Genomic DNA, 13,776 nt, shown 5'->3' with positions numbered 1-13,776 from the left:
TTTCAAAAGTTGCTTCAAAACAAATTTACCTTTCAAGTAAATCTTCAAAAGTGAGGATTCACAGAATGTTTGAATCATGAATAAAATAAAGTTGGCTTTCCTGCTGAATATAATTGACTCCAATGAGACTAATTTTAAACCAGAAATTATCTACAAAACACTTTGTCCACAAAGTGGAGTCAAGTTTTCCATCTAGGTGTCATATTGTGTTTGTTGAATAGGACATAGTAATTAAAGGAGAGCAATTAAACTATTAAAGAATATTTAGTAAGAAAATGTTGCATGCCTTGGGACACTGCTGCAAGAGAATCAAATGAAACTTTTTTTCCACCTTTTTCATCTTAAATCAATACATATTGCATGGTGTTTAGAGACATAGTATTCACTATCACACTTGTTTCTGTCATTCCTATGTTGAATGTCTACTCAAGTTCCTCGCACTTCAATAATTCAAAGCAAAGTTGAAATTGGGTAATTTGGATACTTTTTATCTAGTGTCTATGTCAGCATCTTAGAATCATGTTTGACAATGATGATCTTTACTTACTAAAGCATGAATATTATCACCTACCTACATTTGTATGTGAATCTTGATGATGCTACATCCGGAAATAACAACTATCAACCTGTCCATGCAACTATACCTCCAAAAAGAAAATCTACTATCTATTAAAGAAAACAAAGAGTATATATTATAAATATTTTAATATAAGTCAAAACTTACACAAAGAAAGAACAATGTCTAAAGAGGAAAGATAGAACAACATGAAACATACATAGACACAATAGGACTTAAGCCAAGCTAGTGACCTTCAAAATCAACAGGTAATGATGTTTGTGGTAAAAAAACAATTGATCCCTTTTCATTGAAGATAACAGGTAATGATCTAGTTAGTAATGTTGAACTGAAAAAGCAAGCAAAAAAATTAATATAGTAAAAATGACAAAAATAAATTCATTGTGAGATATAAAAGACTAAAAAAACATGCATACCCTATAACATAAAGAAGTTCCAAATAAGTTATAATGAGAAATCATAACAAAATTATTATCTTGAACTCAAAAAGCATGAAATAAGCTTCATGGAGCAAAAATACCCAAAAAATGTTAACTTTTTGGGTAAAACGTTATCTTTCTGTGAATATTTTTAAAAAATTACAAATAAGTTTGACCCACTAAATTTATTATCAACAACACGCATAAACTTGATACCAAAATTACTATCTTGAACTAAAAAAAGTAAAAAATAAGGTTAATAGAGTAAAAATACCCAAAAAATATTAACTTTTCAGATAAAAATGTTATCTTTTTAGTAAAAGTTACTACAAAAACAACAAATATTTTTTATCTACTAAAAATGTTCTCAATAACACAAAAATAACATACATACCCAAAATGTGATGATAAAGAATGTTGAGTGAGAGAGATAATACCTGTGATTGAAGAAACTGTACCTATGATGAAGAAGTAAAGGTGAAGAACAAAGGATGAAGAAGGAAAGGTGAAGAACGAAGGATGAAGAAGGAAAGGTGAAGAAAGAAGAATGAAGAAAGAAGAATGAAGAAAGAAGTCTGGAAAAAAAACAGATGCGAAAGAAGGTTGAGAATGAAAATGAAGAGGGAGAAATGGCATGAATAAATGAAGGAGGAATAAGGAGAATGAATGCTGATTGAAATTGGAGAGATAATGGAGTCTGAAAAAATCATATAAAATAATAATGGGAAGGAAACTACTCCAGGTTTCAAAATTTGAAATGGATGCAAAAAAATATATTATGTTTGAATGACAATTTTAACCTTGAAAATGCCAAGTGTCAAAATTTTAAGATATCTTTTATGGTAATGATACCAGCCTATTGCATTCTTATATAGATAGTAGATTTTTAGCTTCACACGTGTTATATAGTTACTAACCTAGAACAATAAATAAAACTCCAAGGGAGTGGGCGTTTTATGAGAGAAGTAAAAAAAATATAAAGCTCCTACCCAAGTGCCGATTTTGGAGTGTTATAAAAATAAACCTCCAACCCCATTGACGATTTTAGTTGGATGAAATAATAAAAAAAGAAGGAAACTTCTTCCCTGTTAACAAGTTTCATAGGAAAATGTTAAAAAAAATAAACTCGTACTTGGTTGTCGATTTTGGTGGGACCAAGAGAAAAAAATTAGGAAAACGCCTATCTTATGACCGATTTACATAAAGGTGCACTACTTTGATAATAAATAAAAAAGTTACACTAATTTGATAATAATATAGTCAAATTGTATCACGAGAGTAAATTTGTCGGGTAGAGTTGGATGAGATAAGTCTTATCTCTTATCATATCTAAATATTAGGTAGATTATTTTTTGAATGTGAACCTCACCCTAAACTTGAAGTTAATATGACCACAAATGTCGATTAGATCAACCTTTGAATCTGAACTTAAAATTGATTAATAATGCATACCTATTTTATATAAAATGTTCTTGATATTACTTATCATTATGAATATATAATTGGACATATGAGATGATATATGTATATGTATATATATGGTTAATCGTATATATATATGATAAAAATTAGAGAATCAATTATAATTTTGACCAAAAAGATTTCATTATTTTTTGTACAATTGAATAGTTACACATAAAATATAATGAAAGAGTAAGTATAGGATAGATCATATTTGTCGCTTACCCAACAACCATATATATCAATTGAATCTAATTTTTAATTTGATCATGGTATATCTAAACTAGATAAGCAGGTAAGGTAAGGTAAGGTAAGGTAAGGTAAGGTAAGAAATTATTAAAAAACAAAGGGAAGTGGAATGTATTTAGTTGTGTTTACAATTTGAGGCTTACGAAAGATAGGTTATAATTTTTTATTGTCCCAAAAGATTATGTGAAGTCTAATAACTTGAATAATTTAGAGGCCTATATTATAACATGAATATCTCTATATGGAACTCCCTATTTATATATTTTGATAAAAGAAATTTTAAGCAAATAACTTTCAATTTTGAAGTTACCAATACAGAAAAATATTACAAGTGGTCAGATCAACCTGCATTAACGCACATATCTTTGTAAGAATGAGGTTACAACTAAAAGTAGGTGAATTAGTTGACTTAAAATTATGGTCACTTTTTCTGCAAAAAAAAAGAGTTAACGTGCAGCGGAAAATATATGCATAAAATAAAAAGGAATAAATCAAAGAGATAGGGGAGAAGAAAGTACACAAGGATTTTATATTGGTTCACCTTCTTGTCCATCGAAGAAGGCTACGTCCAGTACTCTTGTATCACAAGAGATTTCTTCACTAAGAATTATGAGTTGTAATTACAATATCTCACCCCGAGATTTCTATGTACCTTACACACTCCCTAATTCTTATTCACTCTTGAAAAACACATTTCTAGGTTATTCTAATCTCCTTTCTTTTCACACCCCGTGAAAGAAAGTATTCTGCAACAATATTGAATAATGTACAATAATGGCAGATTGCTTTTACAAGTATGACAGTAGTATAACTTGCAATCCAATCAACTCTTTAAGTATACTAAATAATAATACTCTTTTAGAAAACTTTGAAACACTTCTAAGCAACTTCAGAAAAATAACTTTTGAAAGTTTGAGTGCTAGTTGCAAAAAGTATAGAGAAATAACTTCAGAATAAGTTTAAGAGCTTTTGGAAATTTTATAAGAGTTGTGTATTGTTGTGTGTTTGTGTTGTGAGAGTTAGAGTCTTTATATAGACTTTCCAAACACCCGTGGTGCCTTTCTGAAAGTGTAGGAGTTGTTTGAAGTGAAGAGATTTCGTTTGGAGTGAAAACATTTCATTTTGAAATCTGAAATCTCATGCGACAACTCTCAGTAATCGGTTACTGATAGTGGATAATCGATTACCCAAACTCTCTGTCCACTGTTCTTCTAAAAACGAATTAGAGTAATCGATTACACCATTTGGGTAATCGGTTACTCAACTTTTTCAAAACGAGTAATTTGTTACTCAAAGGCAATAATGGATTACTCTGAACAGTTTTAAGTTGGATAACTCTTTTTCTCACACACTTAACTTGTTACTGAGATGAAGTAACCCATTACACACTTATTCTTGAAAAATGTTTTAAGTAATTTTTTTTAAGTGTTTCATTTTTCTTTAAACATAGTTTGAGCATTACTACTTTGTATATTAAAGAGTTTTAGGATAGAAGTACCTATAGAGACTTAATCTAATTTTATTGAAGCTTTAATCTTCTTTGTCTTCATAAGTATTCTTCTTTTTGGTGATGTTGGTGTCTTCATCAAAACTTTGTCAAGGTCAGGAGCAAAGATCTTCTTCACAATCTTTAGTTAGCCCAACTAAATGATATACTTGAAGAATATAGTTTTGTCCGGATATATTAATAAAGGTTTTTCTACCTCTTATATTCAATATTCTAATATATAATTTTGAATATAATATCTTTAAATATATTTACTCTTAAAATTTATCTTTAGCTATAAAAAACATAGAGAACTATATTTGCCCTCATGCATCCTAATGGGTAGTCTAACATTGTTGAGGATATGACATCTAGATCCAATAGAATAAGTCATCTACCAATCAAGTTTAAAGATTATAGTTAAATTTTGTTTTGATATATTTGATGATTTATTAGTTATGATTAGTCTATCTTAATTTAAGTAATTTATCTTTAAATAATTGGGATTATTCTATTTAAGATGATGTAGACTTTGAAAGGAATAAAAAAAACGGTATTTTCATTCTTAAATTTTCTTAGACACTTTTCTTTTATAATTGTTTATGCTAGGGTTTCTCAAACTCGAACATTGGTGTTTTTGTTGTTGTCTTCATGCCTCCTAAACTCATCTTTGCATCATCCTCCACCCACTCTAACATGGAGGAGATTTCCAACCAACCAGTACTAGATAAACTCACATCTCTCCAACACCACATTTCAGAGCGGCGCGACATGATGAAAAAAATGTTGAATGGCTTGGTGGAAAAGTTGGCCAATCTGACCAATTGGTTCCCCAATTTCCACAACAACCGCCTCCACATGGATCTCAACCACGACCCCTAGTACCCACGTATGGATTTGGATATTTTCCACCTCATGGTACAATTAAACCCACCAAATTACATCTATAATCAATTGATGGTTCACATCCTCAAGATTGGTTATTATAACTGAATAACATTTCAATCTATACCAAGTAGCACCTTTCAAAGGGTAGAATTGGTTGATTTTTCTATGAAAGAGGATGCTTTAAATGGGTATAAATAAATATTTCACACTAATCAACTCAACGGTTGGGAAGAGCTCAATAAAGCCCCCCTCATTCGTTTTAGCCATATATTTTTGCTAATCCACAAACAAAATTGTTTAAACTAAGACAAACTAGTACAATGGTGGAATAACAAATGCGTTAAGACTTTCTAATCACATGCTAGGATTGACACCAGATATGACTTTAAATTATTTTCTACTAGGCTTTAATCTTGAAATTCAAGGGATTTAGAAATACAACAACATTTTTTGGTGACCCATGCAACTGGTTAGCAAAATTGGTAGAAAGTAAAATAGCAGCACATGACGAGTTCCACAACTTTGCCCATTAAGTGTCTCACTACAGTACAAATACAAGAATGTCGAGCACAAGGATTGGTTACAATTGTGATGAAAAGTATATTATCGGGCATTATTATAAATTCAAGCAATTTCTCTTGACTGAAGATCTGATCGATACTATTATCTTCTCTGATACTAATATAATAAAGGCACGCACTGATTATGGACCGTATGACACAAGTTCCGCATGGGTCATTCACTTTCATCTATAAGACCTATTACAGCCTAAACCAAATGGAGGACACAATAAGAATAAGCACAAATAAAATTTCCACTTCAACCTTGAGGATAAGGTTGCTCTCCAATAAATGGGTAATATTGGACCGTTAGAGCCCAAAAACATTGTAAAGGAATAAATCACCCATCAATCAAGTTTAAAGATTATGGTTAGATTATGTTTTGATATATTTGATGATTTATTAGTTATGATTAGTTTATCTTACTTTTAAGTAATTTATCCTTAGTTTATCTTTAAATAATTGGTATTAGTCTATTTAAGATGATAGAGACTTTGAAAGCAAAAAGAAAACAATATTTCCATTTCTAATTATAATTGTTTCTCGTAGATTTCTCAAACCCTAACACATGCTATGTGAAAACTAAGTAGTTGGTTATGACCCGTATACTTTTAGGCTCATTTAAGAGGAAAAATCTAAATAATTATTGAAATCGCACATTCAAATTCAACCAATGTAGAGTGTTCAAAGATAAACTTAATATAAATGGCATGTTGTTCCATATAATAAGAATATGTGAATAAAAATCAATTATGAAATATTTTGAATATGGAGCCAAAATTTAGAAAATAAATCAGAATCACATTCAAAGTACTTGAACGAATTACACGCCGCTAGTTTCAACAAAAATGCTTTACGCAGCATAAAACTATGCAAGTGAATTATAAATTATAATTATTCTTAAGTTGAGATTTTATATTGTGTTTGTCTCTAGAGTGTTTTAAGATAAAATCATTTGTAAACATAAACAATATGATGCAAAAAAATAGAAAAAAAATTTAAACAATACTCACCAAAAAATGGATTTTCATTCAAAAATTAAATTTCATCAGAATTGAAAAATTCATCCTTTAAAAACATATGACATATAAGGATTTGGTCAAGCCAGAATAATTAAAAATTATTTAGTGAGATGAAAAACTGATATTACTTATATATGATATGATATAAAAATATTGAAGCCAATAGTTATATTATTAACTATTTTTACTTTGTAGTTCATTCAAAATGCAATTGTATCATCAAAGAAATAAATATAATGCAGTTATTATATACCACTTAAATATTTTTAAATTTTAGATTTTGATTTCTTATTTGGTTTAGGTGAGGATAATATAATATAATCATTATGGATACGACCTTTTCTCCATTTCTACGACCATCATCCACATCATTTCTACCTCATTTCCTTGTCATGCATTATTAGAAATAAATTTTCATAATTTGTTTATTTCTTTTTTCTTTTTTCCAAAATAATGAAGGATAAAATTATTACTTTAAATGATATCCACAATATGATATTGTTCTTGAGGTATTTAAAACTTTCCTCATGTATAGTCGAATTTAAAATCAAAGTTTCTTTCTTCCTAGATAAGTTCATATTTATACATAAATGATTTCTCTACTTTTTTCCTTAAAACTATTTGGTGATTTCTTCGTAGTCCTTGCATGAGCAAGAAGAAAAAATATATGTACCAATAATATAAGAATTTTTATACTATTATTGCATCATCCATAATTCATTTGTAATTATTATTAACTCTTAAATAAAACTAATATAAATAATATATTGAATGTGTACAAATCTTTATTGTATAAATGCATAGATATTACAATATACAAGCAAAAGATGGTTCAATTTCTTCTCCAGTTGCATCATGGAGAGGCATAGTGTATGAATTTCAGTATAATTTTAAGAATGTGATTATTAATAACTTGATTCACAGTAATATTTAAAAAAAGTATTATGTTTAAATTTAATGATATAAAGTAAACATATTTTTTAATTTATGGAGTATTACCAAAAAAATAATCTTATAAAAAGATTGAAAAAAATATTAAATAGAAAAATATAATAAGCAATTAAGATCTCATCTATTAGTCCCCTTAATGCCAAAAAATACAAACCCTCTTAGTGTAACAAGTGTGTGGATCAATTCATTATATAATATGATTAATTAAGTGTATCTATCAATTTCAAGACAACTCTTTGATAATTAAGTCCAGCACATTTTGACTCATTAATACAAATTTTGAAGACAAGATATATATTTAATTTTCTATATTATACACCATTAAGTCATTTTGACTCATTAATACACAATTCCTAAGTTAAATCTATATCATTTTTTAATATTCCCAAAATATCAAACTTTTTATTTAAATTTTATTAATTTAAGTATTAGATATTTCTTTATATAATAAATAAATGCTAACTCTCGAATAAGAAATTATACAATACATACTTAAAAAGATTTTAATATGATACTCCATAAAACATTATATCACTAAATCAATATCTCATTAATAAATATTATATGATTGCTAGTGGAACCTAAGAAGATCTAACATCTTCATTAATTAATCAGCGACATAATCATATTCATATTGTATCTATCTTAAGTAATACTCTTTATGCTCTCAATTATAAACAAAAAAACATCAACATGTTTTTATCTCAAATATTTAAATTGGTTAAATTGTGGACAGAATAATTTTAATGTTATCATTAATAATTAACTAATTATAGAAAGTCTTCAAAATATTAAATTAAAGCCAACAAGATAATAAAAGTCACATTGGAGTTAACGACCGTTCCAAACTCCCCAGCTTTATAACGTGAATAGGAGTTTAGTTTTTCTAACTCGTAACAATTTGATTGTTACAAATATAAAAATTTAAACTGGTAGTAAAATATAACGAATTTTTTGGTACAAAAAATATAACGAAAGTTATTCATAGAAAATAGTTAAATAACATATTTGAGGATATTTTAGGTTTATTTTATTTATATTTGGGTGAGTAGCTCCTTTTATCCTTTGTCAATTTATTAATACAATACTCGGAAATTTAAGTTACTATATATCATAATTATATATGAATGTTAGATGATAAGCACCTGTGTTGTTAATACTGTATTGGTCATCAAACTGGTTATGGTGTTAATATAGTGATATAATGGTTTAATTGGTGGTTCACTGATTAAAACGCACACTGGTGAAATTAGATATAAAAATATAATATATTATTATTAATGTTGAAAAATTAATAAAAAATTAATATTTTTTCAATTTCAATAAAAAATTAATTTTAAATAAAAACTGGTCGGTATGACCGGTATGGTTCAATTAAAAACCGTCTGGTATGACTGGTTTTAACTGATATGATTACATGACCGGTATAATTATTATATCATACCGGTATTGAAACTAATTACTGGTTTACCGGTTGAACCGGCCGACACGAACCAGTTTTTATAACACTAATAAGCACTATCTTTTTCTCATAGAACTAATGTAAATGAAAAAAATTATAGATATGTATGTACCTAATGAAAATGTATGAGTTTTATACGTTGTTATTGCATTATTCAACCATTCATATTTAATCGGGAAGACATCTTTTCTCTCAAAGTGTTTCACTCTATGTGTCATTTTTATATTGGTCAGAAAAATATTTTATTATTAAATTTTAAACTTAAATATGTATTTTGACTAATCATAAAAAGTGTCCTAAGAAGTAACACACTCTTATATTACAACATATTTTGACTCATATTTAATCATAAATGATTATTCAAAAAATAATAAAAATAAATAACAGATAATATATTGATTATATATAAATTTTTAGATTGACGATACATAAATATTACATCATCTTATACTCTAGAAGTATCAAAATTTATGGAGATGCTCTTTCCTTCTTATAAAGTAGACTTAAAAAATAATTTAAGGCATGTTAAAGGATATTTTGAAAATTCCAAATTTTAATAGATTAATTGGAGAGTAAGAAAGAAAATAGGTATTTACTCGTCCTCCTTTATATTCTGTCCCTGTCGAGTAATGATGATTACCGTTAAATTCTTAGCACTCTCTTCGCAACAATCGCTTCCCTCACCCATTCATTATTACACAAAACATTTCACAAAGAAACAGAACAAAAAAACCAAACATAATCAGAAACAATTCAATTAATTGAAGTTTTGTTTTTGTTGTTATTATTATTATTATTCCTTCCTTATGCATCAGAAGAAATCAGAAATCCAGATCGGAAAAGAAAGCATTGGCGTCTCTTCCGATTTTAATCCAACTCCTCCAATTCCTTACCCTTCTTCTATTCATCAAAAATTCAATACCCATAATCACTTTTTTCCACAATCACTTATTCCTAACACTACCCATAATGATTTATTATCAAATACCCATCAACAATCATCAACACCGCATAGTTATAATCATAAAATACCTTTTATTTCACACAACACCGCTTTTTTCTCCGTCACAATCGCCGCAAAAAGTGTTCTTTTTCACCTCCTCCGCCGTATCAAACACCTCCGCCGCTTCCACCTCCGTCTCCTCCTCCTCCTCTCCCTCCCCTTCTTCTACTTCCTCGTTTCCCACCCTACCCATTCCTTGCTCCTCGATTTTCTCTCCGCTTTCGCCTTCTCCGCCGTGCTCCTCCTCTCTCTCAACCTCGCCCTCCCCCGTTTCCCCTCAATCCGCCTCTTCCTCGCCCGCTCGCTGAAACCCTCTTCCAATTCTCGCCCCGCGCCGCCGCTCCCAGTGTTTTGGACAATTGGGTCGCGGCGGCGGTCGGAGAAGGCGGCGGCGCCGGCAGCCTCATCGGGGTGTTGGGTTCAGGTGTATGGTAATGGGGATGTGTATGAAGGGGAGTTTCATAAAGGGAAGTGTTCAGGGAGTGGTGTGTATTATTATAGTATGAGTGGAAGGTATGAAGGTGATTGGGTTGATGGTAAGTATGATGGGTATGGTGTGGAGACTTGGGCTCGGGGAAGCCGATATCGCGGTCAATATCGAAATGGGTTGAGGAATGGGTTTGGTGTGTATAGATTTTACACTGGTGATGTTTATGCTGGTGAGTGGTCTAATGGGCAGAGTCATGGATGTGGAATTCATACTTGTGAAGATGGGAGTAGGTATGTTGGAGAGTTCAAATGGGGTGTTAAGCATGGCCTTGGTCATTACCATTTCAGGTAGAGTTTGTGGAATTTCGTTTTTGTGCATTTTTTTCCTTGTGAGTTTGTTGAGTATTGAGGAATTTGATTGATTTCACTCGATCAGATGGAAGTTGGTCTAATTCGTAGAGTAAGAGAGACTAAGAAAAATCATATGGGAAACGATTAGGAAAAAATTAGATATTAATGCTTTGTCAATTCGATGAACATGATTTGTGATATACCATTATGGGATCCATCATCCATGTAGCCGACCCAGTCTAGTAAGATTAAGGCTTGATTGTTATTTTGTTGGTTGTTGAATTGTTTGTTGTTTGTTGTTGCTCTTTAGTGTTTCATTGTCTTTATTTATGAATAGAGCTAAGCACTCTATAGTGTGAGGTGCTGTGCTCGAAAGTGTTGTGCACCGAGCATTATTTTCTCTATATCATTTCAGGTTCAAGAAATGAACTGTTTACATGCCTGTTCTATTTGTTGCAGTTAGAGAAGTTTTAACTATTTGTTTTATTTACGTATTTAAAAGGTTTTATCCTCGTTTTCATACTTTCCATGCTTGAGAAAAAGAGGTATTTGATGCCAGATCACGAAAAGTTTACATGTAATATGATTTTTGTGCTAATTACTTCTCTGTTCATTTAATTAGAAATGGGGATACCTATGCTGGTGAATATTTTGCGGACAAGATGCACGGGTTTGGAGTATACCGTTTTGCAAATGGTCATCGATACGAAGGAGCTTGGCATGAAGGCAGAAGGCAAGGACTTGGAATGTACACATTTAGAAATGGAGAAACCCAATCTGGTCACTGGCAAAATGGAGTCCTTGACATTCCAAGCACCCAGAGCACCACTTATCCGGTTTCTCCTGTTGGCGTCAATCATTCGAAAGTACTCAATGCAGTGCAGGTACATTCTCTATGATTTTAATTACCTTAATTCTTGTCAAAATTTCTTTTCCTAGTTACAAATATAGAAGAAAGAATAATGTTTAATATTTTATCCTTGTCAACACGGTCGCCTCGGTATATCAGTTTGTAACCTGGATAATTCTTTTGTTGCCGGTTGCTGTGAATAGGTTATTTCAATGATATGATGACTTCCCAACCTATTCTCTTTGTAACCTTGAGTGAGTGGTATTCATAGGTATTATGCAATTGGATGATTTGGCTTCGATCTTAGTTCGTGGATAAATTATAAATACATTACCCTATATGCAATTCATTAAAAAATTGAACAGCCTTTAGCTTTGTTTTCATCATTTTAGATTATGTGATTCTTGATTATTTCTCGGTATTTACTAATAGTACTTTTTTTACCCTCCATCACATTCCCTTCCTTCAACTCTACGCACAGTCGCCCCTGCATAACTTATATGTATATCTTTTGGTAATTTAATACATAAAAGCAATTCTGTTTATACAATCCAAAGAAATCGCTACCGATATCCCTTGGTTATGGTTATATTGGTTGGTTCATTAATCATCCTCCAACTAAAACTAGCCCAATCCATCAAATCCATTAAAATTATTTTTATAATTGGACGGATTTGATTGACTTGGACATGGATAGATTGGATGGAGAATGCTATACTGGAAATTCATATTTTCCCTATCCCTTGTGCTTTCTTCTAAACTTTTATTAGTTAAACTACTTCATTGTTCTTTTCGCCTTTTTTATGTAGTTTAGGGAAGGGAAGTTGATGAAAATTGAGGTATTTTTTAGTTAAATATTTGTTGCAAATTGACATGTGTCACTTTAAGTAGATATTCTACGATGGTTCCGTATCAATGGATTTGAATTGAGGGGGGTCATAACTTGAAAAGTACTGAAAAAAAAATCTGATTTTATTTAAGCTGAGTATACAGACAATTTTTTTGGACAATCTAGTCTTATCTGCATGATTGTATGTCATTAGCACAATCTTCTAACCAGAAAGCGACAACAAGCTTCTCGCAGTTAGATTAGTTTACAGCATTGAGCTTTTAATTTTCGTTACTAATTTGTGTTTCTTTGTTTAACAAATAGGAAGCAAGACGAGCAGCGGAGAAAGCCTACGACGTGGCCAAGGTCGACGAAAGGGTGAACAGAGCAGTAGCAGCTGCTAACAGAGCTGCCAATGCAGCTCGAGTAGCTTCCGTAAAGGCTGTGCAAAAGCAAATGCATCATGTTAACCATGAAAACTTCCCACTTCCTATAGTCTAATACTACCAACTGCTGCTTTATGTTAGTAGAGAAGCCCGAGTCTGTACGGGAGAGGACAATGGTGGCTGCACTAGTCGAAACACCCTCATGCCCATTTCTGGTCGTCTCTTCGGCATTTCAGTTTCTTTGATTTGAATTATGATTATTAGTAGCTGCCTGAAAAGAAGGAGATTTGCTATCTCTATCTGCTTTTAGGCTATGCATAGAGAAAGGGTGATGGCATCCATATGATAAAAACTATTTCACATATATATTTTTTCATTTGTCATCTTTTACTACATTTTTGTAAATTTATGTAGAGATGTAAATGCTGGTGTGAAGGTAAAACCTCAACCAGCTACTGTTGTATTACTATGGTTTGGTAAAATGTGGAAAGAAGAAACATATATAATAAAGATGCTCTTTTTTCCCAACTTTGTTTTTCTGCACTGGCTATAGTTTATAGAGAGAAAAATCTTTACAACAGTTAGCGCCGAAAACGAGTCGAATCAGAGTTTAGTTCGGTTTAGCTCAATAAAGATTTGTTCAGCCAACTCGAGTTGGATACAAGTTATATTTTTAGTTCGAGTTCAGTTCGGTTAAAGTTCTCGAACTGTTCGACTCAGTTCAAACTTGTTCATTTGCACAACTCAAATAATAAATTCTTTTTAAAAAAATAGCAAAAGGGTATATATATAAATAAATATAACTTCCTTTATATAAATAACAATAAATATAAAAAATTAATTTATATATATA

General features: G+C 30.7%; 1 protein-coding gene across 1 annotated transcript; it reads left to right on the top strand.

Moving 5' to 3' along the window:
* LOC109352496 lies at positions 9,690-13,454 on the top strand. Its single transcript, XM_019594500.1, has 3 exons — positions 9,690-10,855; positions 11,481-11,742; positions 12,862-13,454. Exons 1-3 carry the CDS (start codon positions 9,882-9,884, stop codon positions 13,036-13,038), a joined length of 1,413 nt encoding a protein of 470 aa, XP_019450045.1. The 5' UTR covers positions 9,690-9,881; the 3' UTR covers positions 13,039-13,454.

This window comes from Lupinus angustifolius, chromosome LG07, assembly GCF_001865875.1.
Source record: "Lupinus angustifolius cultivar Tanjil chromosome LG07, LupAngTanjil_v1.0, whole genome shotgun sequence".
Lineage (NCBI taxonomy): Eukaryota > Viridiplantae > Streptophyta > Magnoliopsida > Fabales > Fabaceae > Lupinus > Lupinus angustifolius.
This window is presented reverse-complemented; position numbering and strand designations above follow the sequence as displayed.

Coding starts and splice junctions, on each gene's coding strand:
- LOC109352496 (XM_019594500.1), top strand. CDS start 9,882: ATGCATCAGAAGAAATCAGAAATCCAGATCGGAAAAGAAAGCATTGGC. Junction 10,856..11,480: donor CTTGGTCATTACCATTTCAG/GTAGAGTTTGTG, acceptor TCATTTAATTAG/AAATGGGGATACCTATGCTG. Junction 11,743..12,861: donor AAGTACTCAATGCAGTGCAG/GTACATTCTCTA, acceptor TTTAACAAATAG/GAAGCAAGACGAGCAGCGGA.